The sequence below is a fragment of the Hypomesus transpacificus genome, chromosome 10, assembly GCF_021917145.1.
Source record: "Hypomesus transpacificus isolate Combined female chromosome 10, fHypTra1, whole genome shotgun sequence".
NCBI lineage: Eukaryota > Metazoa > Chordata > Actinopteri > Osmeriformes > Osmeridae > Hypomesus > Hypomesus transpacificus.
The window spans coordinates 12,255,687-12,283,463 of NC_061069.1; the positions used below are offsets into that span (position 1 = coordinate 12,255,687).

The window sequence follows — 27,777 nt, forward strand, 5'->3', positions numbered from 1 at the left end:
GTGATCGATTTTTTGGAAAAATAATTGTTGTGTTAGGGTAGGGGGGTGAAGGCTTCTCTCTCTGGTTATATTTCTTTATGTTTAGGGTGGAGTGTGGTTGTGTGAGAGGGACATTGAGTTCATGACATCTCATCCAATCCAACGCAATCAATAAAACACATCGAACGGGCCACAAGATGCACAAATGAGATGCACTTGAACAACAAATATGCTGTATTTACACCAAAAGCAGAGCGAATTAAGCAAATTATTTTACATTTGGGGGGGGCTGTGTGTGTGTGTGGGGGGGGCTGTGTGTGTGTGGGGGGGTCTGTGTGTTGTTGGGGGGGGCTGTGTGTGTGTGGGGGGGGGGGGGGGCTGTGGGGCTGTGTGTGTGTGTGGGGGGGGGGGCTGTGGGGCTGTGTGTGTGTGTGGGGCGGGGGCTGTGGGGCTGTGTGTGTGTGTGGGGGGGGGGGGGGGCTGTGGGGCTGTGTGTGTGGGGGGGGGGCTGTGTGTGTGTGTGGGGGGGGGGGGGCTGTGTGTGTGTGTGGGGGGGGGGCTGTGTGTGTGTGTGTGGGGGGGGCTGTGGGGCTGTGTGTGTGGGGGGGGGGGGGGGGCTGTAAACTTTGCCTGGGGCGCCAAATGTGCTGGGTTTGCCACTAGATTTCAGAAATATAATTTTTTCCACAGAAGGGATGCGAATGACTATCACTAGATAACCATTCTGTTTAGACACAGCTTTCTCTCTCTCAACATTAAAATTCCATACAGTGTATGTCAATTTCTCATATACCATATTATGTTTCACAAACCATTTGTCGTGTTTTGTTTGAATGATGGTTCTGTCTATAGACGAAATGATAGGTTCATTAATAGTTTCAGGCTGTTTGGCATTGCTCATTTTGTACATATTTTTGGGGGCTCTTGGTGATTAAACACCATTTCGCGTGCTCCATTAGAAGTCTATTTTAACTGTATGCTAGCAGGTGTGTAGCCTGGCTGCCAGCCCAACTTCTCCCCGCCCAAAAAGAAATTTGGTCGGGAAGTTGGGTCTGGAGGGTCTCGTATTGGGGACCAACTACAGAAAACCAGAATCTGGGCGAACCAATGAAATTGCCAGGGCGGGCTTTATACGATGATGGACAAATGATCAACAGTAACGTAATCACCCACGACACAAAAGAGCGCTTAAGTTGAATTTGTTTTGAACAAACATGGCTACCGCTGGATATCTGGGATGTTATGATTCTGCCATCGAGTCTGTTTTAGAAGACATCGACAGCGCATTAATTTTGAAAGAGGAACAGAGAGACGCAATCAAGGCATTTGTCGATGGAAAATATGTTTTTGCCGTCCTTCCTACGGGATTCGCTAAAAGTTTAATTTATCAGCTGGCCCCGATGGTTGCGAAGAAGATGGGACACAATGAAAACCCAGTGGCCATTGTGGTTTCTCCTTTTCTTTTGTGGAGTTGTAATCCTAAACGGAGAACTTATATGTATATATAAGTTAAATATATATACGAATATGCATTGCCCTTTATTGTTTCGCTCAAAAAGGTTGACCGTGTGAACAAGTACTCCCCCTACCCTTAAATGAATTTTACAACACAGGCAAAAATCGTTTGTATTCATTCTTCAAGCATACTTCAAGTCTGCTTGCAGTTTAGTCAGTAAAGATTTAGCTGCCTCTCAGTTTAGTTCTGTTGACAACAACTATGCGGCGCTTAACATACGTCACATACTCTGTTGCTCTGATTGGTTGTAAATCTATCCTATTGAGCGAAGAGGCATTTGTTTTCCAGGCTCGTTTGAAACACGCCTCGTAGTCAAAGCCCAACGGAGAGTTCTCAGTCTCATATTCTGACTAGAATTATATAGAATTATATTAACGTCAGGCTAGCAGGTGTGTGGCCTTGCATACAAAATGTTTTACATTTACATTTAGTAGGCGCTCTTATCAGAGCGACTTACAGTAAGGGACAAGGGACATTCCCCGAGGCAAGTAGGGTGAAGTGCCTTGCCCAAGGACACAATGTTATTTGGCACGGCGGGAATCGACCCGGCAACCTTCTGATTACAAGCCCGACTCCCTCACCGCTCAGCCACCTGACTCCTCCATGTTTTGCCTGCGTTGCCTTTCGACTGTCATTTCTGAGTTTCTCACCATGACTACACCAAAATCACTCTACATATTCCAGGCATATTTCCCCTAGAATCAACCAGTCACAGCACACACACCAAAACATATCCACTATAACTGCCTAGCATGAGTCTGTGTAGTAACTGTAGCTTTCTCCCTCTCGGGAGAGCAAAGCAATGATGTCTGCCAAGTCAAAGTGCATTTCTATACAGCCAGTCCCTGGTGGCACCCCATTAGAGACACTAGCTTCCCCCTAGGAAGATAGTACCCCTCTGGGCAAAGAATGAAAGGAACCTCATCTCGCAACAGTAAATGTTACTGCCCCAGCAGGTCCTGGGGGGGAACGCAGGATCACTGGCACACAGGAAACCTATCTGCCACAGGGAAACAAACAGTTCATTTCCCCCCTCTGCTTAAAATCACCACTCGTATTTACCAGCTTGGGAAAATGTGCATCTGAGATCTACGCGTAGTTAGAATTGCCCTCAGGGAGGAAGGTCAAGCATCTGGTATGGACCATGCATCAGATATACAGTACTGTTATGAAATGTCATATACAACAGGCATCTCTCACTGGATGGGATTGTAAGTGCAGTGCTCAAGGTGTGGAGTGGCCTCCGACCCAGTATGATGGATTACAATAGGAAAAAAAGGACCAGAAAGCAGAATTCAGTTCTTTCTGACTGCCACGTAGGCTGGCCGCACAGCCTCCCCCAAATAAATCTCTAGATTTGTCCCAATGCCTTGTCAAACTGCGTGTGATGGTAATGCTGAGCATATTGTGGTGGCGTCGCAGTTTTCGTAGCTGCTCATATGAAATTAAGTGGCATTTGCATCCTTCTGGATTCTTTTGCGTGTCATTTTAGCTGTTAATCCAATTTTCAGGCAGGCAGAGAGCAGCTCAAGTGTGATACAGGAAGTGGCAGGAAGCAGTTTGGCAGCGAGCTCCAACGCTGATTTTAACAGAATGGCCTGTGTCATTTTGGCTCCGGTACAAGACGGTTATCTACATAGCCTACATTAGCCCACATTGTGTAAACAGCATATCCATAGCTCTTGCGTTGAAGCTCCAATCGGTTGTGTGTTGCCTGCACAATGTGCTACGAGGGATGTTGCAATGACACATTGCATGTTTATATTCGGGTAGTTAATAGCTCTAGCTTGTATTCGTTATAATTATACACGAAGACAACTCTAGGCTAGGCTCTGTAGGCTAGGTGAATCCAATGCAAACCTACCTGTGCGAAGAGGACTATTCATGTATGTAGAATTTTGTCCAATCAATTCAATGGCATGAACACAACCGTGTCAGTATATCATACTAGCTGCAATGTTCATTGACACCACTTAAATATTGATGGAGAGTGTCTAGATTTCCTGTTCTAACTGGCAGTTTGCCAGTCCAGAATCATTTTGTTATCTCAATTTGCCAATTAGCCCGACTGCTTGGCACACCAACAATCTAAATCCTGCGAGTTCCACACCGCTTCTCTATACCGTAGGTGACATGAAAACTACCCGACATGTCTAGACAATAGTTACATACCACAAAAATAATGCCAACCTCGGATTTCTATATCATCCTGTTGTTAGCGGCACTTTGATTATGCGCGTTGTTCCAGCACGCATTGCCCACAGTCTGTTCTAATGTATACTGTTATGCTCTCTAGTTGGCAAGCTAACAAGGCCTCGTTAAAAACCTACAGATCACTGGCATTCTCGTTAATGAGCATTGAGGAGGTCTCAGTGCTGTTGCCCTTTGCAGAGAGCCACGTTGCTCTTTCCAAAACAACATGGCTGGCGATGTAATTACCGTGACTTGGATGTTTTAATTTTCTCCTCTCTGGGGGACAGCTATCACGAGGGGATTTAGGACCAAATTAAATGTATGATGATGCCGTCCTCCGAGAGAGGAAGGTGGGCGTACTAAATGCATCTGTCTCTATTGAGTATAGTATGATGAACTTATGTGGAGCCTTCAGCTCCAAAGAAAGGGATTCTGTGTGTTAATGGGGCGGTTTGTCGACAGGGATTACTGTGAAGGCCTGTAGAGAATGCTTCTTAGACAAGGTCAGAGGATCCCTGGGAAATACCAGGGACAATCCAACTCAACTCTGTCACACTTTCCACATGCTCAATGGTCTTCAGCAGTAATTGATTAATGACCTTGAATCCAATTTTTTTTTAAGTGAAGCGTTTGCTTCAGTTTGCTAATGGATTAACTAATAAAGGATGTCTCCCAGCACTTTTGAAGTATATCCTCTTGAGGGGCCGCTCCTTGGTTACTCTGCTCAGGTTTGCTGACCTTCTCAACTGTCCATGGAGACGGTTACAGGAGCTTGTTTACACACAGGGAGAAGTATGCCAGGCTTTTTCTGTGTTGTTTTTAAACATTCGAAATCAGATAGGGCAAGATTGCTGCTTGGTTTTCCGATTAAAGATTGTAGTGAGTGTACGCTCACGTCTCTATTACCTTTGAACTTAACCTTTGATACCGGTTGCTGTAAGATGACTCACTGCACAACCCGCAGAATACATAGGCCTATAAACACACTATGCACACACAAGTGAGCTTACACACACTTTCAAATGTTCTTGACAATCCGTCTCTGACCACACACTCAAACTGAAACACAAACATACTTTGCACAACATGTTGTGAGCTTTCTTTAGACGCTGCTCTCGGGGAAATGTTGTTCTGAATCTCTCCTGGACCAGAGAGAGGAGCAGTGGTAGCAGGTGTTGGGCCCAGGGCCAGGGCCCGGGGCCTGGGGGAGACTTGTTCGGGCATGTCCCTCTCTGCCCCTGAGGACATCAACCCAGCTCCGCTTGGGAGTTCCTCCGTTTGTAAGATATAAAACCAGCCATTGTAACAATATGCCAGCGATTACAGGCGCTTTCATCAGCTTTGCCCCAGGCGTTGATATAAGGTGCTCAGGCATCAGTTGTTTATTGCCAACTAACTCTCATATATCCCCACATATTGTACTTGTGTGAATGAAATGTACATATCATCTATCTTGCTAACACTTAAAGCTAAATCAACAGCAGATGTTGTGGAACAATAAAATATCACTGGGTTAAATCAATGTGAAAAGCAGGAATGTATTTAACTCTGCGTTGATCTTAGTCTCCAGCAATACAGCTCACACACCGTTCCCCCCCCCCCCCCAACCCCCAACTGTAACTAAAGCACCACCATAATAATTCTCTCACCAATTGATTTTTGTTGGTCATTGACTTAGGGAAAGAATGGCCTGCCAGTGACATCAAAGTAACCTTGCTGATTAATTTTTTACCTTCCTTTCACACGCAAGCAGACTGTCAAGTCAATACTCTCTGCCTGAGATGCCACCTAACACCACCTGTGTTCACGTACTGTGAAGGCTTGAGTCATATCTTGTAGGATTAGGTCCCCTGTTGTCTCCTCTTCACGATACTTACGATGGCTGCCATAGATGATTGTGTTGTTGTCGTTTTGTTACTTAGATGTGTTTTTAATGTTTGTCTATTTGTTTGTTCTGTGCTTTCACAACAAATTGCCTCTCGGAAAACACTGATGTTTTCCAAGTCTAAGTCGTCTTGTCTCTAGTGGTAAGTCGGCTAATCTTTCCAATCAAATGATGTAACTACAACAACAAAAAAGACTATCCGTCAGTAAACGACAGAGATCACATTGGTTTGGATGCCCGACCTAATAAAGGATGCTGAGAATGCAGTGTCACCGTGGCTCTGTGTCTGAGAGATGACTCGGGGACTGTGTAGCCGTTAGACTGCTTATGTCACTTCGCATGTCGGGATGTGATCCTGGAATACGTTCTGTGGAGCGTGTGGAGTTTTTAGGTGTAAAACGTTGAGGGGTAATGGTAGTAGTTAGTTTTTTTCTTTTTCAGCCAAGCATGACATCACAAGCTGTGCTAATAAGTCTCCTTTTATAGCCCCTCTTCACCCTACAGGTTGGCCTTTGATGTGCTCATGAATAGTTACATTCGTCAGCTGGTTTGTCGGCCGGTCGGTGAACCCCCTAACGTTGAAAACTGTTTCAAACCATCCTCTGCCTTTTCACCCTGCAGGTGGTGGCGCAGGCGGTGTTGTTTCTGTGTATGAACACCGCCGGAATATTCATAAGCTACCTGTCTGACCGTGCCCAGCGCCAGGCCTTCCTGGAGACCAGGAGGTGCATAGAAGCCAGACTCCGGCTGGAGACGGAGAACCAGAGACAGGTGAGACCAGCAGGGGAAGGGAGGTGGGGGATGGGACAGGTGAGACCAGCAGGGGACAGGGAGGTGGGGGATGGGACAGGTGAGACCAGCAGGGGAGGGGACAGGGACAGGTGAGACCAGCAGGGGAGGGGACAGGGACAGGTGAGACAAGCAGGGGGGGGACAGGGACAGGTGAGACAAGCAGGGGAGGGGACAGGGACAGGTGAGACAAGCAGGGGAGGGGACAGGGACAGGTGAGACAAGCAGGGGAGGGGACAGGGACAGGTGAGACAAGCAGGGGAGGGGACAGGTGAGACAAGCAGGGGAGGGGACAGGGACAGGTGAGACAAGCAGGGGAGGGGACAGGGACAGGTGAGACAAGCAGGGGAGGGGACATGGACAGGTGAGACCAGCAGGGGAGGGGACAGGGACAGGTGAGACCAGCAGGAGAGGGGACAGGGACAGGTGAGACAAGCAGGGGAGGGGACAGGGACAGGTAAGACAAGCAGTGGAGGGGACAGGTGAGACCAGCAGGGGAGGGGACAGGGACAGGTGAGACCAGCAGGGGAGGGGACAGGGACAGGTGAGACAAGCAGGGGAGGGGACAGGTGAGACCAGCAGGGGAAGGGACAGGTGAGACCAGCAGGGGAGGGGACAGGGACAGGTGAGACCAGCAGGGGAGGGGACAGGGACAGGTGAGACAAGCAGGGGAGGGGACAGGGACAGGTGAGACAAGCAGGGGGGGGACAGGGACAGGTGAGACCAGCAGGGGAGGGGATAGGGACAGGTGAGACCAGCAGGGGAGGGGACAGGGACAGGTGAGACAAGCAGGGGAGGGGACAGGGACAGGTGAGACAAGCAGGGGAGGGGACAGGTGAGACCAGCAGGGGAGGGGACAGGGACAGGTGAGACAAGCAGGGGAGGGGACAGGGACAGGTGAGACAAGCAGGGGAGGGGACAGGTGAGACCAGCAGGGGAGGGGACAGGGACAGGTGAGACAAGCAGGGGAGGGGACAGGGACAGGTGAGACAAGCAGGGGAGGGGACAGGTGAGACCAGCAGGGGAGGGGACAGGGACAGGTGAGACAAGCAGGGGAGGGGAGGTGGGGGATGGGGGTCTGGAGCATGCACAACTGCGTTCAAGATGCTTTATTGCAGAGAAATCACAGAGATCCCCTCAGCAGACCGAGGCTAAGACATGCAGCTGGATAAGAGAACTAGGCTAAAAACTTAAAACAAAACTGTATTGTGTTCGCAAAACCGCAAAAAAACTCACCACACGGGCCAGGGTTCAAATATGACCCACAGCATTTTCTGCTTGTCCTCCCCTACATTTCCGGTCATTCTTCACCGTCCATCACAAGACATGCCCTAAAAACCATCTTGAATGAAAAAGGCTATGCTAGACACCAAACCATGACCATGCAACCAGGGACAGATAAGACATGAAGGGGAATAGATGAGAGGCCTAATGAGTGTGTTGAACAGTCATACTGGGAGAGACAGAGCAGAAAACAAGTAAAGGAGGACTACTAAGAGGCTCTCTATCGATCTGTATGAGTCAAACACACTTTGTAAGAAGATATTGAACCAATACACCCACACCCCACCCCCACACAAACACACACCCACATACCGGCACATGCACACACACACACACACACACCCACACCCTGGCACATGCACACACACCCATACATACACACACACTTCAGCCCCCACCCCCCATCCACACACACATAATCATAAGCACACGCACATATATTCAGCTCATTGTTTACCCTGCGCAGAGTGGATCCATCATTGTGTGGTCAGAGAGAGGCCCAGAAAGCTTTTAAGGCATAGTATTTCCTGGAACTGCACTCCCCAAGATAAACCTTAGGATCTTTTTTAATGGAGATGGGTTCTGTTCCCCCCCCGGAAGCAACCAAAGCTAATGTGAACAAATGACCTCTGTGTTACCTAATGTCCAGCCACAAAAATAACACAATCCCCCCCCCCCCCCCCCCCCCCCCCCCCCCCCCAAGTACGAAACCCTTGGGAACAACAGGTCTCTTTTTCAGAGAAGAAGAAGACATAAGCAGTCAGTCACCTGGTTCCATATCACATTCGGACTCAGACAAAAGATGAAATAAGTGAATTTGCAGATGTTATTTTAATCCTAATCTTGTGGTCATTCCCAGCATTATTTATGTCGGGGGCATTGACAGGGGCAGTAAAAGGCAGGAATAATGTCCTACAAACAAAGTCATACTGTATGTCATCAACTACTGGATGCCATCGGTGTCATCTATTAACTTATAGTATCACCAACACTCACCAAACCAAACTTAAATGAAATTTGGTCAGACTTCTAAAAACGACTATCAAGTCAATCTCAACATTAGGATCGCTGTCATACACCCCAGGCTGAAACTGTAATCAAAGCTGCTGGCACATCATTGCATTACACTAACGACTGTAAAAGTGAAATTGACATTTAGTTCTTTTGCATTCAGCTGTGAAATGAGATACAGTGTCCGCTGAAGCACACGCTAAACTGACCACCCCTGCCCTCCTCCCACATGCACCGAAAAAGTGCCCAGAGTAACAGTTGCAACCAAGTGGACCAGGCATTAGCATGGTACGATGCAAAAATATTTTCCTGTCTAGACATATTCAGGGATTCGACTGCGGAACTGCTCCACTTTCTAGGAGTGAGATCATACCAGCCCACAATCTGAGGGACCCATTTTCCTAGCGGTGATTATTTTGTATTCCGTTGCATGGTTTAGGCTTAATGTGTTTTACAAATGAAGTTAATGTACAGTCAGAAATGTAATAGAACATATATGTAAAGCAAAACATAGGCCTAATTTACGTTTTTGTGGTGAAAAGTGAAGCTAACGGCAGTCACAAATGTCACTGTCATGACAAACAGCGCACATTTACCTAGAAGAACATCAGTTTAGTAGTTTGTTAGCTTCTGGCAGATAGCTAGCTAGCTAAAACTGTTAAAGGTCCCATGACATGAAATGTTCACTTTAGGAGGTTATTTAACATTACTGATAGATTATTAAAGCAATTCATCACAAGGCATCAAATGATGATCATAAATCCTGTAGAGCAACGGATGCCATCAAAAATAGGATTTGGATTGGATTGTGTTGGCTAACACTAGAAGACTGACCTTAAGGGTTTAGGTTGGTTGAGGGGCAGTTCTATGGGCGTATATGAAGCCCTCTGTGACATGCTTGCGTGTAAAAAGGGCTATACTAATACATTTTGATTTGATTGCGTTGTCCCCAGTCAAAAGTATAAACACACAGGGACATCATAAACATTCAATGGTCTAATTAGATATCCTGGTAAAACATGGAAAGTTCTTAATTTATTGTTATCACACGGTCCACGTTAGCCTGGTCCTAACCAGACCCTCGTACATTTCATTTGTACAGAGGGTCTGGGATCTCTCCATTGACAAACGTTAACTTCCTTGAAGGCGGGTCCTCTGTTGAAGTTTAAAACTATTGGATCCGCCCAGAGCCACTCTGATTTGCCATAACCAATCGCAAGCGTTCGCCTTAGCCAACTCCTTCACCACTACTGTAACGGAGCTAGCTGCCGTAGCTGGAAAATCAAACTTTTCCCGAACCCCGTGGGGAGGAGGGCCACAACATCATGACCGAAACTCAGCAAGGAATGTTCTTGCTCCGTCTTTAACCTATATTCGGCAGCGTTGCCACAACCGCAGAATAGTTTTGCTCGCATCTTTCTCCGCCGCCATAACTGAACTACTCAAACAATTGCACAACATTAACGTCATCGTTCTCAGCCACTCCCTCTGTTCGCTGATTGGACCTACAATTTTTTTTTTCTGGAAACCGACTTCAGAGCCGAGCTCCCAGACCTAGTACAGAAGCAAAATCCTTGTAAAAATGAGAGCCAAGTGTAATTATTTTGGAAATGTCGACCTAGGCTATACTGTATAATATAGTGAATCAATGGATTTGGTCGTAACATTTCCTTCAATGTCTACCATCCTTAAAAAAATATTGTCAATGGTTTGATATTAGTTTAACCCTTTAATTAGTAGCGTCACATATATGTGATCGTTCGAAAGCGGGCCCCACATAGTACCGTCACACACACATGTGATTCTGAACATTCCAACTGAGTATTTTCCGATAAACAAAAACTATATGACAAACGCTATAGTATGGCTTCAAAATGTACAGTTAGGAGGCTTACAAGTAACACTAGCAGGTAGTAGCATTGCTACGAGTATTATGCTAGGTTGCTAGGTAACGGATCTAAAGCTAGCTAGCTTTCGTTTTGAAAAAATAACTCACTCTGGTGGCAGCGTCGGTAATATTTAGAACTCACTCCTAAACAAAAGGTTTCGATGTGATCATGAAATCAAATAAAAACGGACCCAGCTGCAATGGACAAATTGGAAGAATTTTGTGAGTCTGTGCTGTCACATTGAGTGCTCCTTACTCCCCTCCTCTGTTATGGATTTTCCTCTGCAGGTTCCATCTCCTTACTCCTGTTTATTCCTGTACTTCTTTGTCACCCTCTCACCCAATGCAAATCAATGCGTGCTGCCTCTCTCTGATTCCTCTTACAGTATCCTTGTCGTCCACTCCTTTCAGCTCACAACATTCGTGCTCTCTCTCCGTTTCTCGCTTTCTCTCTCTAGGTTTCTTTCACTGCCTCTTGTTTTCTCTTCAAATTTTGTATTTTTCTGTCACATTTTCTCTATTTTCCCCCTCTCTCCTCTCGTGTAGGGACTGGCAATTGTTGTATCGAGAGGCTCTTAGGAAACACTCAGACTGCTATGCAGACCACAATTTATAAACAATTAAAGTGCATCACGCGAATCTATTTTTGCTCAAAAATTGTAGCCTTATAATTATTTGGCATTGCCTATTAAGAGCTCGAACTGTGCCCTGGAATAATGTGAATTTGCTTTTTTCACAACACTTGAGTTTAAACTGTTTGGTGAGCACATCGTTTGCCACCTTCAACATTGGAGTCTTCCATTGAAATATTTCTCACAACCATTTGGCCTTTTATAATATAATAATAAAATACTAATTTAATCCAAAACAAGCCCAGAGGGGGATTTGAACCTGAGATCTCTTACAGTAAAACCTATGCCCTTTACCTTTTATTTTACAACACAGAATACAGCAGCATAATGAAACCAGGATGTACTATTTTTCCCCTGACAGGAAAGACTGGTCTTATCTGTTCTACCCCGGTTTGTGGTACTGGAGATGATCAATGACATGACCAATGTGGAGGACGAACACCTCCAGCATCAGTTTCACAGAATCTATATCCACCGATATGAGAATGTCAGGTAAGGTGGCCATTTTGGCTCTAGTAGTTGCTTACAAATAGTGTTTTTCATGGGAACTAAAATCACAACTGTATGACCAGGTTTAGGACAGCTAATAGTGCTTGTGACCATAGTTCATCTGTGCAATATTGGACTGTTAAAAACATTAATTCATATTCTAAATCATAAATACATATTTCATATTTTCCGGGCAGATACAAAATATTAATATTAGAGTGTAAGGTCACAATGTTACGAGTATTTCATCTACAAATTGTAACAACTAACCACCATAATAAGCAAGTTGTCATGTTACAATATGGCAAATAATGCACAATGCAAAGCAAAAAACTTAACTGATAATGTCGCCCACTTTTCTTGCATGAACATGTCTGGAACCTTGTACTTTGTTTGATGTGGTGATGTCTGTTTTCAGAAATGACCTGTAGCTGTTGAAGTGTGATGAGGCATTAATGTGACATCTCCATATTTTATTCAGCATTCTTTTCGCAGACGTTAAAGGCTTCACAAACCTCTCTACCACGTTGTCGGCACAGGAACTGGTGCGGATGTTGAACGAGCTCTTTGCACGTTTCGACCGCCTGGCTCATGTAAGTTTCCTGCTCGCGAGCAGAGAGAAACAGCATCGCCTTCCGTTTACATTACTTTCAGAAGGTTAAACTGTGGCCTTGAATGGGTTTACGTTTGGTCAAGCTTGAATGAATTGTGCAGGTATAACGTGGGAATGCGACTGAGAAAAGCCATGCAGAAGGACACGTTCTTGCGTTCCTAGGTTGTCTGTGTTTGTGAGGTCACAGTGGAATGCACAAAGGCCTCTCTTCTGCGTTGTGTCAGTGACAACCTTGCATCTTGTTCCAGACAAATGCTGTTTAAATATGCTATAGACTCAACTACAGTCCATTTTCATGCCTCAAGGAAATATTTCCGAGGACAAAATATACAGCTTATTGTGTGGTGTGTGTGAGAGAGAGAGGGAGGAAGGGACACCGATCAGGCTTGTTCCAGTCTCATGACCCGTGTCTCTTCCGTAGGAGAACCACTGTCTCAGGATAAAGATCTTGGGGGACTGCTACTACTGCGTCTCGGGTCTTCCTGAGCCCAGACAGGACCACGCTCACTGCTGTGTGGAGATGGGCCTCAGCATGATCAAGACCATCAGGTAAAACGCCTCGCACCAGGCCTCCCTCTCCGCCTTCCACAGGCCCCGTCTGTCTGAACCTGCTGAACCTGCTGAAAGGCAGGCCAAAACCCCCAGAGGCTCTTACGTAACCGTAGCGATGGGTCATTCCCTTCCCCCCCTCCCCCTAACTTCACGAGTGTCCCCCAGTTTGGATAACGTTCTGCAATCGGCGAGGCATCCGTTCGCACTGCGTGTTTGCCTACTGCCTGTGTGCTGCAAGACTGAAGGGGGTAAAGATAACATAAAACGGTGATAGAGTGGTTGAGAGAGAGAAAGACAGAGACGCATAAAGAGAGAGAGAGAGAGAGAGAGAGAGAGAGAGAGAGAGAGAGAGAGAGAGAGAGAGAGAGAGAGAGAGAGAGAGAGAGAGAGGCACAGAAAGACAAAGACAGACAGAGAGAGAGAGAGATGGAGAGAGAGACACATAAAGACAGAGAGAGAGAGATGGGGAGAGAGCTAGCTTGCAGGACCATTAGAATGAATCAGCCAGCCGTCCTTTAGGGCAATAAGAGGCCAGTGGTTTGCTAAGAGCCTCATGGTTGATGGCCGCTTCACACTGCTTCAGTGCCATTGCGGTGACAGTCTGAAGAGGGAAAGTGCCCCTACTGTTAGCCAAAGCCTCTTGTCACATACTGCAATCCTTCCCCATCCAGTCAGCTCCCGGCTGCGTGATCACGGGCGATATCTATGGCAGGTGACTTGCGAAAGCCCTTTTAGATCAAAGCTGCTTCTGCCGTATCTCCTTGAACGCCTGTCGACTCACATTCGTCATTGTTGTTGGGAGGCATGAAATGACACTGGCAGACGGGAATCGGCATGATAACGCTGCAGTTGACCTCTATCACGCTAGCTTTATGGACGTATGATTCAAATCGCTGCACTGTGATGTTCACGTATAATGTATGAAATAAGGAATGGTTTTGTTTAGGTGTGACAATGCTGTTTAGAAATTTAAATTGATTGTTTTTATTTGACAGGTCAACATGTGCAATCAGACTTCTCTTGGATTTAAGGATAACTAATCATCTGGTGTATAATGTTGATACACTACAAGTTAATTGCTAAATTATATCTCATATCGCAGGGTTGATCAAATGATTGTCTTCATGACAGACAGATCCACCAGAACAAATCAAACATTAATAAATTGAAACGAAAACAATTGCTTGTTTTTCCTCCTCCCTAGATACGTGAGGTCTCGTACGAAGCATGACATCGACATGCGTATCGGGATCCACTCAGGCTCTGTGCTGTGTGGGGTGCTGGGGCTGAGGAAGTGGCAGTTCGACGTGTGGTCCTGGGACGTGGACATCGCCAACAAGTTGGAGTCAGGAGGCATCCCTGGGTGAGGTTCTAGGTTCTAAAAGGTTCCAAGTTCCAGCAGGTTGTAAGTTCCAGCAGGTTGTAAGTTCCAGCAGGTTCTACGTTCCAGCAGGTCCTAAGTTCTAGCAGGTTCTACGTTCTGGCAGAGAACACTAAACCTCTTTGTTATGAAGGTGAAGGTGGCCTGGGCTAACTCTTAGAACGTTGAATCAACAACGTTAGTGTTTTTATTTTGGCGTGTGTTATTTCAAATATAGATATATTGTGGATGTATGATTGCAGTTGCCCTTGCTACAGGGCCCAGCTTGAAACTACTGCTTTCAAAGACCTGCCACTGAGTCAAATTTGCAGTAACTCCCTACAGAATACCCATTTAGATTTACAAAATAGATATCACAGCAGTGACTAAACAATACAATACCGCAAGAAACCCCAGTGGACAATTTGTGAGTAATGTTGTTTGAGTCCATGCTGGCAACCTGGGAATAGCCCACTGTGTCTGATTATCCCAACCTCGAAAATCCATCACTAAATGAGCCCTTCTGAGAATAGAATGGGTAAATCATCCCTTAAAAAAAACACTTTTAGCCAGATTGGTTCTCAAATAAAGCGACAATGGTTGTCCCTTTGTGACCGAAGATGAGAGCAAATTGACTTTTAAAGGGGGGTGTATTTAATCATATATGATTATTATTTTATTTTTTTATCCTTTGCTTTTTTTACAAAGCATGTGGGAATTATTTGGGTTTCACTTAAATGTTGACTCAAGTCCTTGAAGCAATGTCTGCCGCAGAGTTGACTAAGTGGAACAGTTATTTCCCTGTCCATTTCCCTTAATTGAATTGTGCAGGTCATAACAGGAGATTTCCTTCTAACAATTTTAATTAAAACACTATATTAGTTTGAACAGTAATGTTCATTACAAAAACAAGGCGCCCAGCTCCCGAAAATGGCAACAGTCTCTCTTCCTGATAGTCAATACATAATTACAATCCTGACAGACCGAAAACTTTGCAATAAACTTGAAAAAACACTTGAAAATCTGCCGTGCTGAGGTGAGTCGGCCTCCTCTCCTGACCCCTGTGTCTGTTCCCCAGGCGTATCCACATCTCCAAGGCCTCCTTGGACTGTCTGAACGGAGCCTACGAAGTGGAGGAGGGTCATGGGAAGGACCGCAACGACTTCCTACGCCGGCACAACATCGAGACGTACCTGATCAAACAGCCGGAGGAGTCTCTTCTCACGCTGCCCGAGGACATCATGAAAGAGTCGGTCAGCTCGGCCGATCGCCATGCCAGCAGCACCACCTTCAACGAGGGCTCCTGGAGTCCCGAGCTCCCCTTCGACAATATTGTGGGCAAGCAGAACGTAAGTGCGCCCCCCGCAAGTCGGAACGTTGTCTCGCGTCCCGGGGATGTGCTCGTGGTTCACTGTCGGCGCGTGAGTGGATTTGTGTTCGATAGCCCGGGATTGTGGCCGCTGGGTTTCGCGCTGTTAAGACTCCTCTCTGGTGTTGTCTGTCCTGTCCTGTTGGAGAGAATGAGCTACACTACCCCGGCAGAGAGCCCTGGACCTTGTGGCATTGTTGGCGACATCTTTGGCGGTTGTCGTTTGTCTGTGTGCCTCATCAGAGTGTGTGAGAGCACAAGTTGGCCGTGTGGCTTTGTGTCGTCATGGAGACTTAAAGATAACAACATTTACCGTGTGTCTTTATCGTTACTAAGCAGGGTGAGTTAGGGAATCAGTGAGTTGACAAGTCTTTGAAGCCATAATTTCACGGGTGTGCTAATGACACAATGTTTTTTCTTCTGTCGTTAAGTTCACACACGCTGTCTTTAAAAAGAAATGTTCTATTCGATGGAAAGACATTATGTTCTTCCCATTTCACTATTAGAAGATCCAAACAAAGGCTTCTTTCACACGGGGTCAAAGGTTAATTTAGTAAGTTCTGTTGTATGACTTAGTGTGGAGCGTAGGATCCTTAAGGGAATGTTTAGCCGGCCATGTGATGATATAGGTGTGGTCTCTTTAGGATTTTATTTAGAGCTTGCTGTTAGGCCTTCATTCTTGAGGCAGATGTACACCATCCACACTCGCACACATAAGACACTCTTCTTCACATAAATGTTGTTTTTGATGTTTATTTTACATGCAGACATCTACTTTCTTATTATGTTTGCATCCGAATATTTACATTAGAAATTATCGTGTGGCAGCATTCCATAGGGTCGGATGAGAGTTCCCTTCTTGTTTTTCTCAAACTGAGAAAAACAAGTTTTCGGTAGCCGCATCAAAACTGTACACACATTCCTGCCATCTCAAACGCTCGGAAGCGTGTGCGCACACACACACACACCCTCACAGAAAGATGACGTGTTGCCATGCAAAATACGACGGGCCATTAACATTCAGACAACGTCGGCATCCATGGATTAGATTGAGGCGACGTGCTTTGAAGTTGTGTGCTGCTGGCTGTCCAGTTCTGGAACACAGATTGATATGGCTGGTTTCTCTGTTCCTATGCCAGATCTCTACTGACTCTGGTCTACAGAGGAGATAGCCCGCTTTACACTTTTAATAACATCACACGCTTTAAGTTTTGGGATTTCATTCTCAGATTTAGCATGTAGTATTTCTGTAGAATTTATTTCTGCAATATACAGTATATTTCTACATTAATCAGTATATTTCTTAAGTATACAGTAAATTTCTGCTGTATACGGTATTTCAAAATTACAAAGTATACTTTTAAATTATACTGTATATTTTTATACAACGTACAGTACCTATATTCCAGCAGTTTTCCTCCATCTCCATCCTGTCGTCAAAGATGTCAGACCCACACAATGAAGGACTCTTTGGTGACACAACAGGAAAGGGAAAGGCACGTCTTTAAAATATATCTATGTATCAACAAAAAAAGTCTGAACTTAAGGTCGCCTAGCATAGAGGCTGTAGACCCACAGCTCTAATGCCACTGCTCCTTGAAGGCGTAGTCAAGACGTAGTCAAGGCGTAGTCAAGGCGTAGTCGAGGCGTAGTCAAGGCACAGCGTGTGATGTAACCGTGGATGCATTCGAATTCAGTGGAATGTTCCAGATAAGTGCGGTTGCCTTTGTTTTTGGCACAATGAACGCCTGTCATGTGACTATCGTATGAAAAGGCTCAGTTTTTTGCATTTCAAAAGACGCTCCGCAACATTTTGACGTGTCTTTTTTGTTGTCACTTCTGCTGCTTCACCCCGCTATCCTGTCTGTTTTTCTGATTCACTGTTCAGCAGCATGATGGAGTGAGTCAGAGCTGGTTATCTTGGAGGGGAGTGTATGTGGGTGTGAGTGTGAGAAAATGAGTGTGTGTTTGTGAGAAAGTGAGTGTGTGTGTGTGTGTGTGTGTGAGAGAGGGACTGTGTGTGTGTGTGAGAAAGTAAGTGTGTTTGTGAGAGAAAGTGAGTGCGTGTGTGTGTGTTAGTGTGAGAAAGTGAGTGCGTGTGTGTGTGTGAGAAAGTAAGTGTGTTTGTGAGAGAAAGTGAGTGCGTGTGTGTGTGTGAGGGTCCGGGACTGTGAAGTTACTTCTCTTTCGTTTCTTTAAGAGAACAGTCTTTCACATCCTATCGAGGGATTCCCAAAACAGAAAAGCTTGTTTGTATCTAACTTGGGTCATCATCACACCACGAGAGAGGGCATAAACAGTTATCTTTAAACCGGCCATGTTCCTAAACCGAAATGTCACCAAAAGACCACTGCTTCCAGGATGTCCTGGAGTCGTGAAAGTCGATTCCTCTTCCTGGTCTCCTGATGTCCTCCGTCTGCCTCCGTCTCCACCCCCGACTCTCACGCATCACTTCCTCCCCGTCGGCATGACGTGACGCATGCCACTGTCAAAACGCTTTCACCTCAAAGTCTGTCTCCCTGTGACGCCACGTGTTCCACGCCCTCAAACAGAGGCGCACCCCTTGTTTTTCCACTGTTTCTGGAAACAGCCTGCATTTACGAAACAAAAACAAAAAGTTCCCCCGAAAAAGATCTGAAGATCTTTGTGTTGTCTGGTTCCTGGTCTCTGAGGATGCCAAAGCTTTAAACCAGCAGCCATTGTTACTCTGGTGGCAAAGCTGCCCCTGAGTCCAGTTCTTTTTACTCCGAATTGACATGTAGACGTGCAGCATGTCGCCGTCGCCTGTCTAGTCAGGGTTAACGCTTCTGTTCTAGGGGACAGAGCCGTCATGGCCGCCGGGAACACAGCCAGGGGGTGAAAGAGAGTTTAGAGGAGCCCTATCCAGAAGAAAATCAGGATCCTCTCATGCTGATTGGTCAGGATTATCAAGTTGTAATCATCTCCTGGGCTGCTGTCATGATGTTGTCTGGCTTCTGGGATTGGACAGCATGAAACCAACAGTTTTTATTTAAAAACGGGCGGAGGCGTTTCGCTTGATACAACCAACTCAACCATCTGGATTTGTTTTTATATATATCCCAAGTCATTTGAATATCTGTTTGAGTAGTTTCACTGAAATGTGTATATTACATAACTAATGCATTTGTAAATGTAGTGTATTCCAAGATATATAAATATTATGCACATACAGTGTAATAAATAGGATTTTCGTTCTTGCTAAACAGCATACACAAAACCATGTTGACAATGGATCAAAATATCCAGTGCATTTCGTCCAGGAAATGTTAATCTTGTCATATTCTTGCAGTTGGATCTATGCCGTTTAGACTTTGCTGGGAATACATTTCTGGGACCCGTTTCCTACTTGTGTCAAACCTGTGACCTCGCAATAGAGCTGCTATCCAGGGCTCTGTGTCAAGGGCTCCACTGAGACAAAGGGTTAGGGTTGGAGCCACTTGTCCTCGTGAATGTAGTACACCATGTAATTATTGCCCTGGTTAGTAACAGGTGACATGTTGAATAGGCACAAGGACAGGAAGCCCATTTTGAGGTTGCGTGTGCGGTGCTGCCGGTGACGCCGGTCACAGAAACACATCTGGTGGGGTACAGAGGCTGAGAGAGATCTGTGCACCTGGGGTTTGATGAGCAGGTATGAAGCAGCACAGGAAGCAGAAGCTACTGAAGACCCTCTTGAAAAAACAAGCAGAGTTATTAGTAGGGAAACACATTCAGTAGGAGGAGAGGGAGGGGGCTCAATCAATATAGAAACCACATAGAATGACAGCCTACACTGCGATTTGTTATATACATAAATATATATACATATATTTATTTTTATTATTGTTATTTATTTAACTTTTTACAGGAAGAGCCTAGTATTTCATGTTTTCTTTGTCTTTTAAACGGGGAGAGATAGATCTTGATCAAATATTTAATGGTCATAAAAATCACCACTCAAAATCACCCTTTGGCAAGCACTTCCACGACCATATAACGTGATGTTTTACGTCCGAAAACAGTAGTGCCAGTCAGACAGTGTCAGATGATTGTGTTGCCTCTGGTAGTAACTGCCTCAGATAACATTTGCATTATGTTCTGAGTGACGCGTTGCTCTACACGAGAAACAGTTGGGAGAATGATACTACCCTGTGTAACTTTCACTCCTCTTTGCTCTCGCACAACCCAGAGGGACACTGCGGGATGATGTTCAAATGCAGAGGTCTTCAACCCTGGTCCTCAGAAACCCCCTCTCCTGCATGTTTTAAATGTTTCCCTGCTCCAACAAACCTGATTCAAATGAATGGGTTGTTATCTAGTTATGCAGAAGCCTGTTAACGACCATTCATTTGAATCATGTGTGTTGAAGCAGGGAAACATCTAATACATGTGGGACAGGGGGTCCCTGAGGACCAGGGTTGAAGCCCTCTGTTCTAATGCAAACATCGGCTTCTTACGAGGTTTCAGAGACGAGCCTCAGAAGAAAGCGATCTCTCACATGCTCGGCTCTGAGAACGAATGACTCAACGTCTTCTTCCCCGCACTATCTTTTCCATCTTCCATCTAATTACTTGTTTCCTTTTTTCCCAGCACAGAACAAAACGCTTATCCTTTTAGTCAGACAACTGTTCAATGCAGTCAGAGGACAGGGAATGTTTCCTTATTGTAATACGGCTGCTGCAGTGGTCCAGTGGTGAGACTACAGCATTGCTGTAGATCAGGGGTGGCCAATCCTGGTCCTTGAGGGCCACTGTCCTGCATGTTTTAGATGTTTCCCTGCTCCAGCACACCTGTTTCAAATGAATAGGTCGTTATCTAGCTCTGTGGAAGCCTGGTAACGACCATTAATTTAAATCAGGTGTGCTGGAGCAGGGAAACATCTAAAACATGCAGGACAGGTGGTCCCTGAGGACAGGTTTGGGAATCATCATCATTTGGGAATCATCATTGGGAAGGATAAAGGGCTGCTAGGAAATGCTATGTAAGTCATTGACCACGTTTTACACACACAACAGAAACCTGTCTTATTTCTCATCGGTGAACCATCCAGGGCAGAACATGTCACATTTTTCTTCTAAACCTGGCAAAGTGAAAAGAAGGATTGCGTCAAAAGAAAGAGACATTAGTTTAACTAGAATTTTGGCCTTTCGGATTTACGACTTTGAATGAATCATTACGTTTGAAAGCATTTAATGAAGGTTTTGACCTTTGGAAACTATGTCTGAAAGTTTCCAGAAGTCTAATGATAGCTCCTGGGATAAAGTTGTAATGCACTTCTTCAATTCATCGCATCTGGGAGCAACTTAAGCGCACGGAAATGCAATCTGAGCTGTTTAAATCGTAAGCGACCACAAATGAGTTTTAAATCTTTTTGTAATGATCGCCACTGATTGGATAGAGATTGCCAGGTAAAAGACTGTAAGTAACCTGAAACAAGTGTGGTCCTTTACATAGCTTAAAGACTACAACTCTGAGGATGAACTTTTAAAGTAACAGGCTCGCAAGAACTATGGTGATTGGCAGTAAGGGAAACATTTCTACATGGATACACACACTGTCGCACACACACTTAGAGATGACTGAACATGTCAAAATTACGGCTTCGCACACTGCGGGTATTGTCATTTCTTCATTTTTCAGGTTTATAAGAAAGCTAACATCTAATCACGAATGGCTAACGTAAACCGCTTGGTGAAATGAAACTATTATGTCTCAGTGACCTTTTCACTTGATGTGTCTTACTTCCTGAATCAATTTAGCAGTAGAGAGAGACACGTCATGTGCTAGAGCAGGGGTGTCAAACTCCGGTCCTCAAGGGCCGCTGTCCTGCATGTTTTAGATGTTTCCCTGCTCCAACACACCTGATTCAATTAAAAGGGTTGTTATAACGACCAACCAACATGCAGGACAGCGGCCCTCGAGGACCGGAGCTCGACACCCCTGTGCTAGAGGCACTAAGTCCCAACATGCATGCTGCAAGCTGTCATGGACAGAAGTCATTATGCACACCCCCTACATAACATCACAGCAACATGGTCATTATGCACACCCCCTACATAACATCACAGCAACATGGTCATTATGCACACCCCCTACATAACATCACAGCAACATGGTCATTATGCACACCCCCTACATAACATCACAGCAACATGGTCATTATGCACACCCCCTACATAACATCACAGCAACATGGTCATTATGCACACCCCCTACATAACATCACAGCAACATGGTCATTATGCACACCCCCTACATAACATCACAGCAACATGGTCATTATGCACACCCCCTACATAACATCACAGCAACATGGTCATTATGCACACCCCCTACATAACATCACAGCAACATGGTCATTATGCACACCCCCTACATAACATCACAGCAACATGGTCATTATGCACACCCCCTACATAACATCACAGCAACATGGTCATTATGCACACCCCCTACATAACATCACAGCAACATGGTCATTATGCACACCCCCTACATAACATCACAGCAACATGGTCATTATGCACACCCCCTACATAACATCACAGCAACATGGTCATTATGCACACCCCCTACATAACATCACAGCAACATGGTCATTATGCACACCCCCTACATAACATCACAGCAACATGGTCATTATGCACACCCCCTACATAACATCACAGCAACATGGTCATTATGCACACCCCCTACATAACATCACAGCAACATGGCTAATGAATAGGCTTAGATGATGTACCACATTGTCCTGTGACTAGATTAAAACAACTCGTATACTGTTCCACCACTTTCCACGGTGTCAAGTAGCATTGGAAATTCCCCCATGGTTTATGTTATCAACAGATCATCACGGGTGTTTTGATTGTGGCTTTTGCTGCCGACTGATTGCCTCTTTTGTCTCATTCAGTTTTTCTGTTTTGTGTTTGTTCGTTTTGTCATTGCCAATGTTTCGGTTGTATCTAGTGTTTTCTATTCGCTTCTGTATGTAAATGGTTATCATGTCTCTCGAGACTCATTACATGTTTGTTTTTGTTTTTTTTAGATGTGCGCAAGTAGTCTTGAACACCCTTAATGTCTGCACTGAGAGTGTTGGGAGAGGGAGGAGGAAACGCATGGAGGGCTCAGCTGTCTGTTGGGTCGAAAATTGCATTAATTTTTTTTTAATTTACTGTCTTTTAATTTGTGTGTTTACTGTATGTAATAGTTTTAGTATCTGAATGAAGAGGGGACAAGCAGGTTTATACTCTGCATGTGCTTTCCCTTAGACTCTGGCTGTCCTAACGAGAAATTCAATAAATCTGCTTCCAAACCATCTCGCACAAGCTTTGCATGTCTACTCTGGTCCTGAGGAAATTAACAAGCGAATAGAGAGTGACATCGACTTACGGAGTGGCGATAAATTGAGAAGAGAGCATATCAAGCCTTTCTCTCTGATGTTTAAAGACTCCAGCCTGGACGAAAAGGTAGCTGGGGATTAGACAGATTCTTTTGTTTCCCGTATCTTCTCTCAAAGATATCAACTTCCGAAGAATTCATTAAAATCTTTTTTTTTATTTTTATCATGAGTAAGCTGAAGGTACTTCATAACCCAACTCCCATACTAAAATAGAAGCATGTTATCCTCCCTCCCCCCCCCAATTGAATGATATTCTCAACCCCTGCACGAGTCTCATCACTGTAATGTTTGAGTAAACGTTTTAAAAAGACCAATAATCAGATTTATTTTGCAGAATAAAGATGGACCTTTATAAGTATCTCCTTAAGTATAAACACTGAATAATTATTCTGTAAGAAAATACAATTTACAGTTTGTAAGAGCACCGTTAGTTTCAGGGACTGTAGGCCATGTGAATGTGTCAACAGCATTCGAGATTGATAACTAAATAACATTCACTGACTCATGTCCAATGTAGTCCATTCAAAGTATAACCTCTGATGTAACTGTATGAGTAGTGTTTCTAGGCTAGTTAGTTGATAAGTTGGTCTTTGGCAATGCTGATTGGCTTTGCCAAGAATGCAGAAGCCCCTTCAGTTTACTCATGACCACATGTCCATGTTATGGACGTTATCCTTTAAAGTCTTGTGGAAAAAGTTGACATGTTCAGCTTTTTTGCAGTTTTTGTTTTTTCCCACTCCGTTTTTTCCTTTTGTTCCATAAGTGAAGCCACTTTTCTATACCTTTTGAGTTGACCTTTTGAGTTGACATTTTGAGTTGACCTTTGCCCTCCCCTCTTTCCTTTGTTTTCCTTTGATTGTGTGCCCATCTCAAACAAGACCCGTTTCAGTTCACTTTTGAAGCCCAATGTCCAGTGCAGTTGCTGTTGACCTCTCTTATTTTTGTTGGCATAGTCATGACAAACATGAAGCATCCTCTTGCTAATTTCCCAGCACCCTTTGAGAAAGAGACAGAGCGAAAGGGCAGCAGGGGTCGCACGGTGAAAGGTCAAAGAGCTTTATTGATTCGTTGACGACTTAAGATTAGTCAAATGTTTGTTGACACTAGTAACTCATCAACTAGAGTCACAGGGCTAGAGCAGTGCTAAGCTAATGCTAACTTTGTAAATGCTAACTAAATCACTAATTGTGCTAACCACACATGTATTCGTTTCTTTGTCATTTTCAAGCAGATTGAGATTGAGATGGCTAACAACCAATGACGTTAAAAATGCTTTTCTATCACAACCACAACTTTGGTTGACTAGCTGTCACTTTGTGTGGAAGTTTGCATCTATTCTTTCGCCCGGCTAACTCTAGCTTCTGCTCTTCAGCTTTTCTCATCCCCCAAACCCCTAGCTCGCTCACTGGCTCTCCTCTCTCTCTCTAATGCTTGTGGTGGAACTGTAGCATGTGACTGTGGTGGCTGTGACTCTGTGTGATGAGGACTGCTGCACCTGTCCCGTATCGCCTCGCGTGTGTCTTTAAACCGCTCTCTCTCTTCTCCTCTCCCTCCTCCTCATCCTCCCTTCCCCCTAACCTTGCAGTACTCGCAGATGAGGGACGAGGTGTTCAAGTCAAACCTGGTGTGCGCCTTCATCGTCCTTATCTTCATCACGATTATACAGGGGCTTCTTCCCTCCGCCAGGTAACGAAAAACCACCTGGTGTAAAGAGTGCCTCGTTTACTAACATTGCGACCGCAGCTTAATCAGCGCCTTTGCCCAACCGCAAATGGCGGACGGTGTATTTCCGCATTTTGCGTGGTATTTATCAAACCAGATCTTCGTCGGACAATCAGCGCCCATTAGTGTTAATTAGCGCGTCGTTAAAAGACGGGAAAAATCGCTTGCATGTTACTGCCACCATGGGTGATTCGAGGAAAAGAAGAAAAAAAAGTTCCGCGAACATCAGCTAGAAATATAGGCTACACACTCTTTTTCCCTTATACCCTCCCAGCAGCGGCAATCATCGTTTTTAATCAATTGCCCCTCGGGGCCTCATTTACTAACTGGATTGCGCCCATTTTAATGCGTAAAATAGCGGGTAAAGACGTAAAACCGTATTTACAAAGGCAACGCACTTGAGTAAAAACGCAGATTTCCGCTGCTGGGGAGGGTATACGGAAAGTGGGTGTGTGCCCCAAAGAGATGGGAGGAGAGGTGTATTTCTTCCTTGTAACATGTTAATGTTAGCTGTAACTTCGTGATCCAATATTTCTGAATATTGGTTCTGAACCTTCTTTTTCTTTTCCTCGAATCACCCATGATGGCAGTAACATGCAGGCGATTTCTCCCGTTTTTTAACGGCGCGCTAATTAACAATAATGGGCGGAGTAAGGCGCTGATTGCCCGACGAGGATCTGGTTTGATAAATGCCACGCAAAATGCGGAAATACACCGTGCGGTATTTGCGGTTGGGCAAAGGCGCAGATTAAGCTGCGGTCACAATGTTAGTAAATGAGGCCCTGATTATTATGGAGGATTATAGGGGCCAAACCTAAATAAATAAATACTTGGATAAATAAATAATTATATAACACAAAGCTTAAATAAATGACACAAAATATATAAATGTTACATGTATTTGTGTGTATATATATATATATGTTTACGTTTTCATGTGTTTACATTTATTCATTTATACTTACATTTATTCATTTATACTTACATTTATTTATTTATACTTACATTTATGTATTTATACTTACATTTATCCACGGTGAAACTTCCTGCAGCAAAATAAATCTGTCGTCCCCCCTGTCACCAAGTCAGGGGGCGGGTCAAAGCCTCTGATTGGTGAATGAACAGTATTACACACCACGCAGGCTCAACCAGTCGATCAAGCTCTCTTCAAGCTAGAAGGATCCTCTATCGCCTCACTCTACAGCTGTTAGGGGTGTGCGACACTGCACGATGTGGTATAGATCCGATACCAAGGAGTAAATACAGGGCCAGTATTGCCAATACCGATACTTTGGGCTTAGAAAAACAGTGGAGGGGCAAAGTGAGTTTGAGCGAAGTTAGACGGTGTTTGCACAACCACTATGATGTAAAGGGAGTTGTGTACTCAGTGTGGAATGAAACTTAAGTATCGATCTTATCACGCTATCAATCAGGCTATTGATACCAACGTTGGTATCAATAGTTGCCGGGTTTCCCAACCCGGCCACTGTCGGTCTTAAGATCGATATGCCCACCCCTATGCTGTATCATCTCGCTGAGGATCGTGAACACATTTTCATTGATGTCTGTGTCAGTTAGGGCCAATATCATTCCTATAATTTCAGCGAAGCTCTCAATATGATGTAAAAAAAAAAGTGAACTGGCAGGTGCCTCCATCTCTTCAGCTTCCGCCAACATTTCGACCACTGTAGCATTCAATATTTCATTCATTGAATCCGCACAAGGTGCTGCCACCTTGGAATAGTCAAAAGCAGTCGATTCAAGTTGAACCACCAATCAGAGGCTTTGACCCGCCCCCTGACTTGGTGACGGGGGACGACAGATTTATTTTGCTGCAGGAAGTTTCACCGTGGATAAATGTAAGTATAAATAAATAAATGTAAGTATAAATGTAAGTATAAATGAATAAATGTAAACACATGAAAACGTAAACATATACATGTAACACAAATACATGTAACATTTATATATTTTGTGTAATTTATTTAAGCTTTGTGTTATATAATTATTTATTTATCCAAGTATTTATTTATTTAGTTTTGGCCCCTATAATCCTCCATAGATTATCTACAAAGGGTTCAAATGCACCATGACTAAACGTTTTGTTTAAAAAGGTAATCGCCCTAATGACATTAAATCAGACCATCACAAAGTAAAAACAGATGAAACATTTTGAAAAAGTATAAATGTATTTTTTTTTATTAAACAATTCAGACAATTCTGTACATCTACTTTATCTGTCGTCCATTGGTCTGGTCTGTAGGATGGTGACTATGGTGATCCAGTTCTCTGTGCTCATCGTGCTGCACAGCTGCCTTGTCCTGGTCACTACAGCTGAGGACTACAAGTGTCTGCCTTTAGTCCTGCGTAAGGCCTGCTGCTGGATCAACGAGACCTACATGGCACGCAACGCCATCATCTTCGTATCCATCCTTATCAACTTCTTGGCAGCCATGATTAACATTGTGAGTGTGCAGCTTGGAGGGGTTTGGGATGAAATGCTCCTCTTACTTTAGGACTAGTCTTAGTCCATGTGTGGGGAAACTGGGCCTCGGGGATTGGTAGCAGTCTCTCTCCCTGACGCGTGAAGGTCAGAGGATGGAATATATAATGAACGGGGAAAACATGGAAACCAAACAGCTAACAGATGTTTGTTACACACTCTGGTGGAAACCACATCCTAGACCCATGACAGTCATCAAAACAATATAGGCTAACAGTACATGCATATATATATATATATATATATATATATGAATGAATAATAAGACAAAATACATGAACATGTTATAAGGCAACAGCAGATTTACTGATTGTGATAAACAGAAGCACATAAGAAACTCCTGATTTCACCCAATTTGCTTTTCCGAACCAGTGCCCTTTTTATCTGAGTACACTGCTTGTACAGCGAGTTATTATTTCCATCAAAGCACAGGAAAAATGGTCATTACACGCTTGTTGTCTTGCAAAGATAATTGATCGCATTGAGCCCTTTATAACCGAGAGATGCTTTTACAATGAGAAAATTATCTGTATATGAAATGTGCTCATTTACTTAGACATAAGAACATGAAGGTGGTAGTAGAAAGATTGAGG

At 44.5% G+C, this 27,777-nt stretch overlaps 1 protein-coding gene across 1 annotated transcript in view; it reads left to right on the forward strand.

Moving 5' to 3' along the window:
• The window catches only part of adcy8 (adenylate cyclase 8 (brain)), a 51,159-nt gene that overhangs the window by 9,110 nt on the left and 14,272 nt on the right, over window positions 1–27,777 (forward strand). The window contains exons 2-10 of the mRNA XM_047026757.1: window positions 6,195–6,344; window positions 11,539–11,669; window positions 12,148–12,259; window positions 12,701–12,828; window positions 14,036–14,194; window positions 15,270–15,540; window positions 22,829–23,026; window positions 24,545–24,645; window positions 26,945–27,146. Of these exons, the coding sequence (XP_046882713.1) occupies window positions 6,195–6,344; window positions 11,539–11,669; window positions 12,148–12,259; window positions 12,701–12,828; window positions 14,036–14,194; window positions 15,270–15,540; window positions 22,829–23,026; window positions 24,545–24,645; window positions 26,945–27,146 (1,452 nt within the window). The remainder of the gene's footprint in view (window positions 1–6,194; window positions 6,345–11,538; window positions 11,670–12,147; window positions 12,260–12,700; window positions 12,829–14,035; window positions 14,195–15,269; window positions 15,541–22,828; window positions 23,027–24,544; window positions 24,646–26,944; window positions 27,147–27,777) is intronic.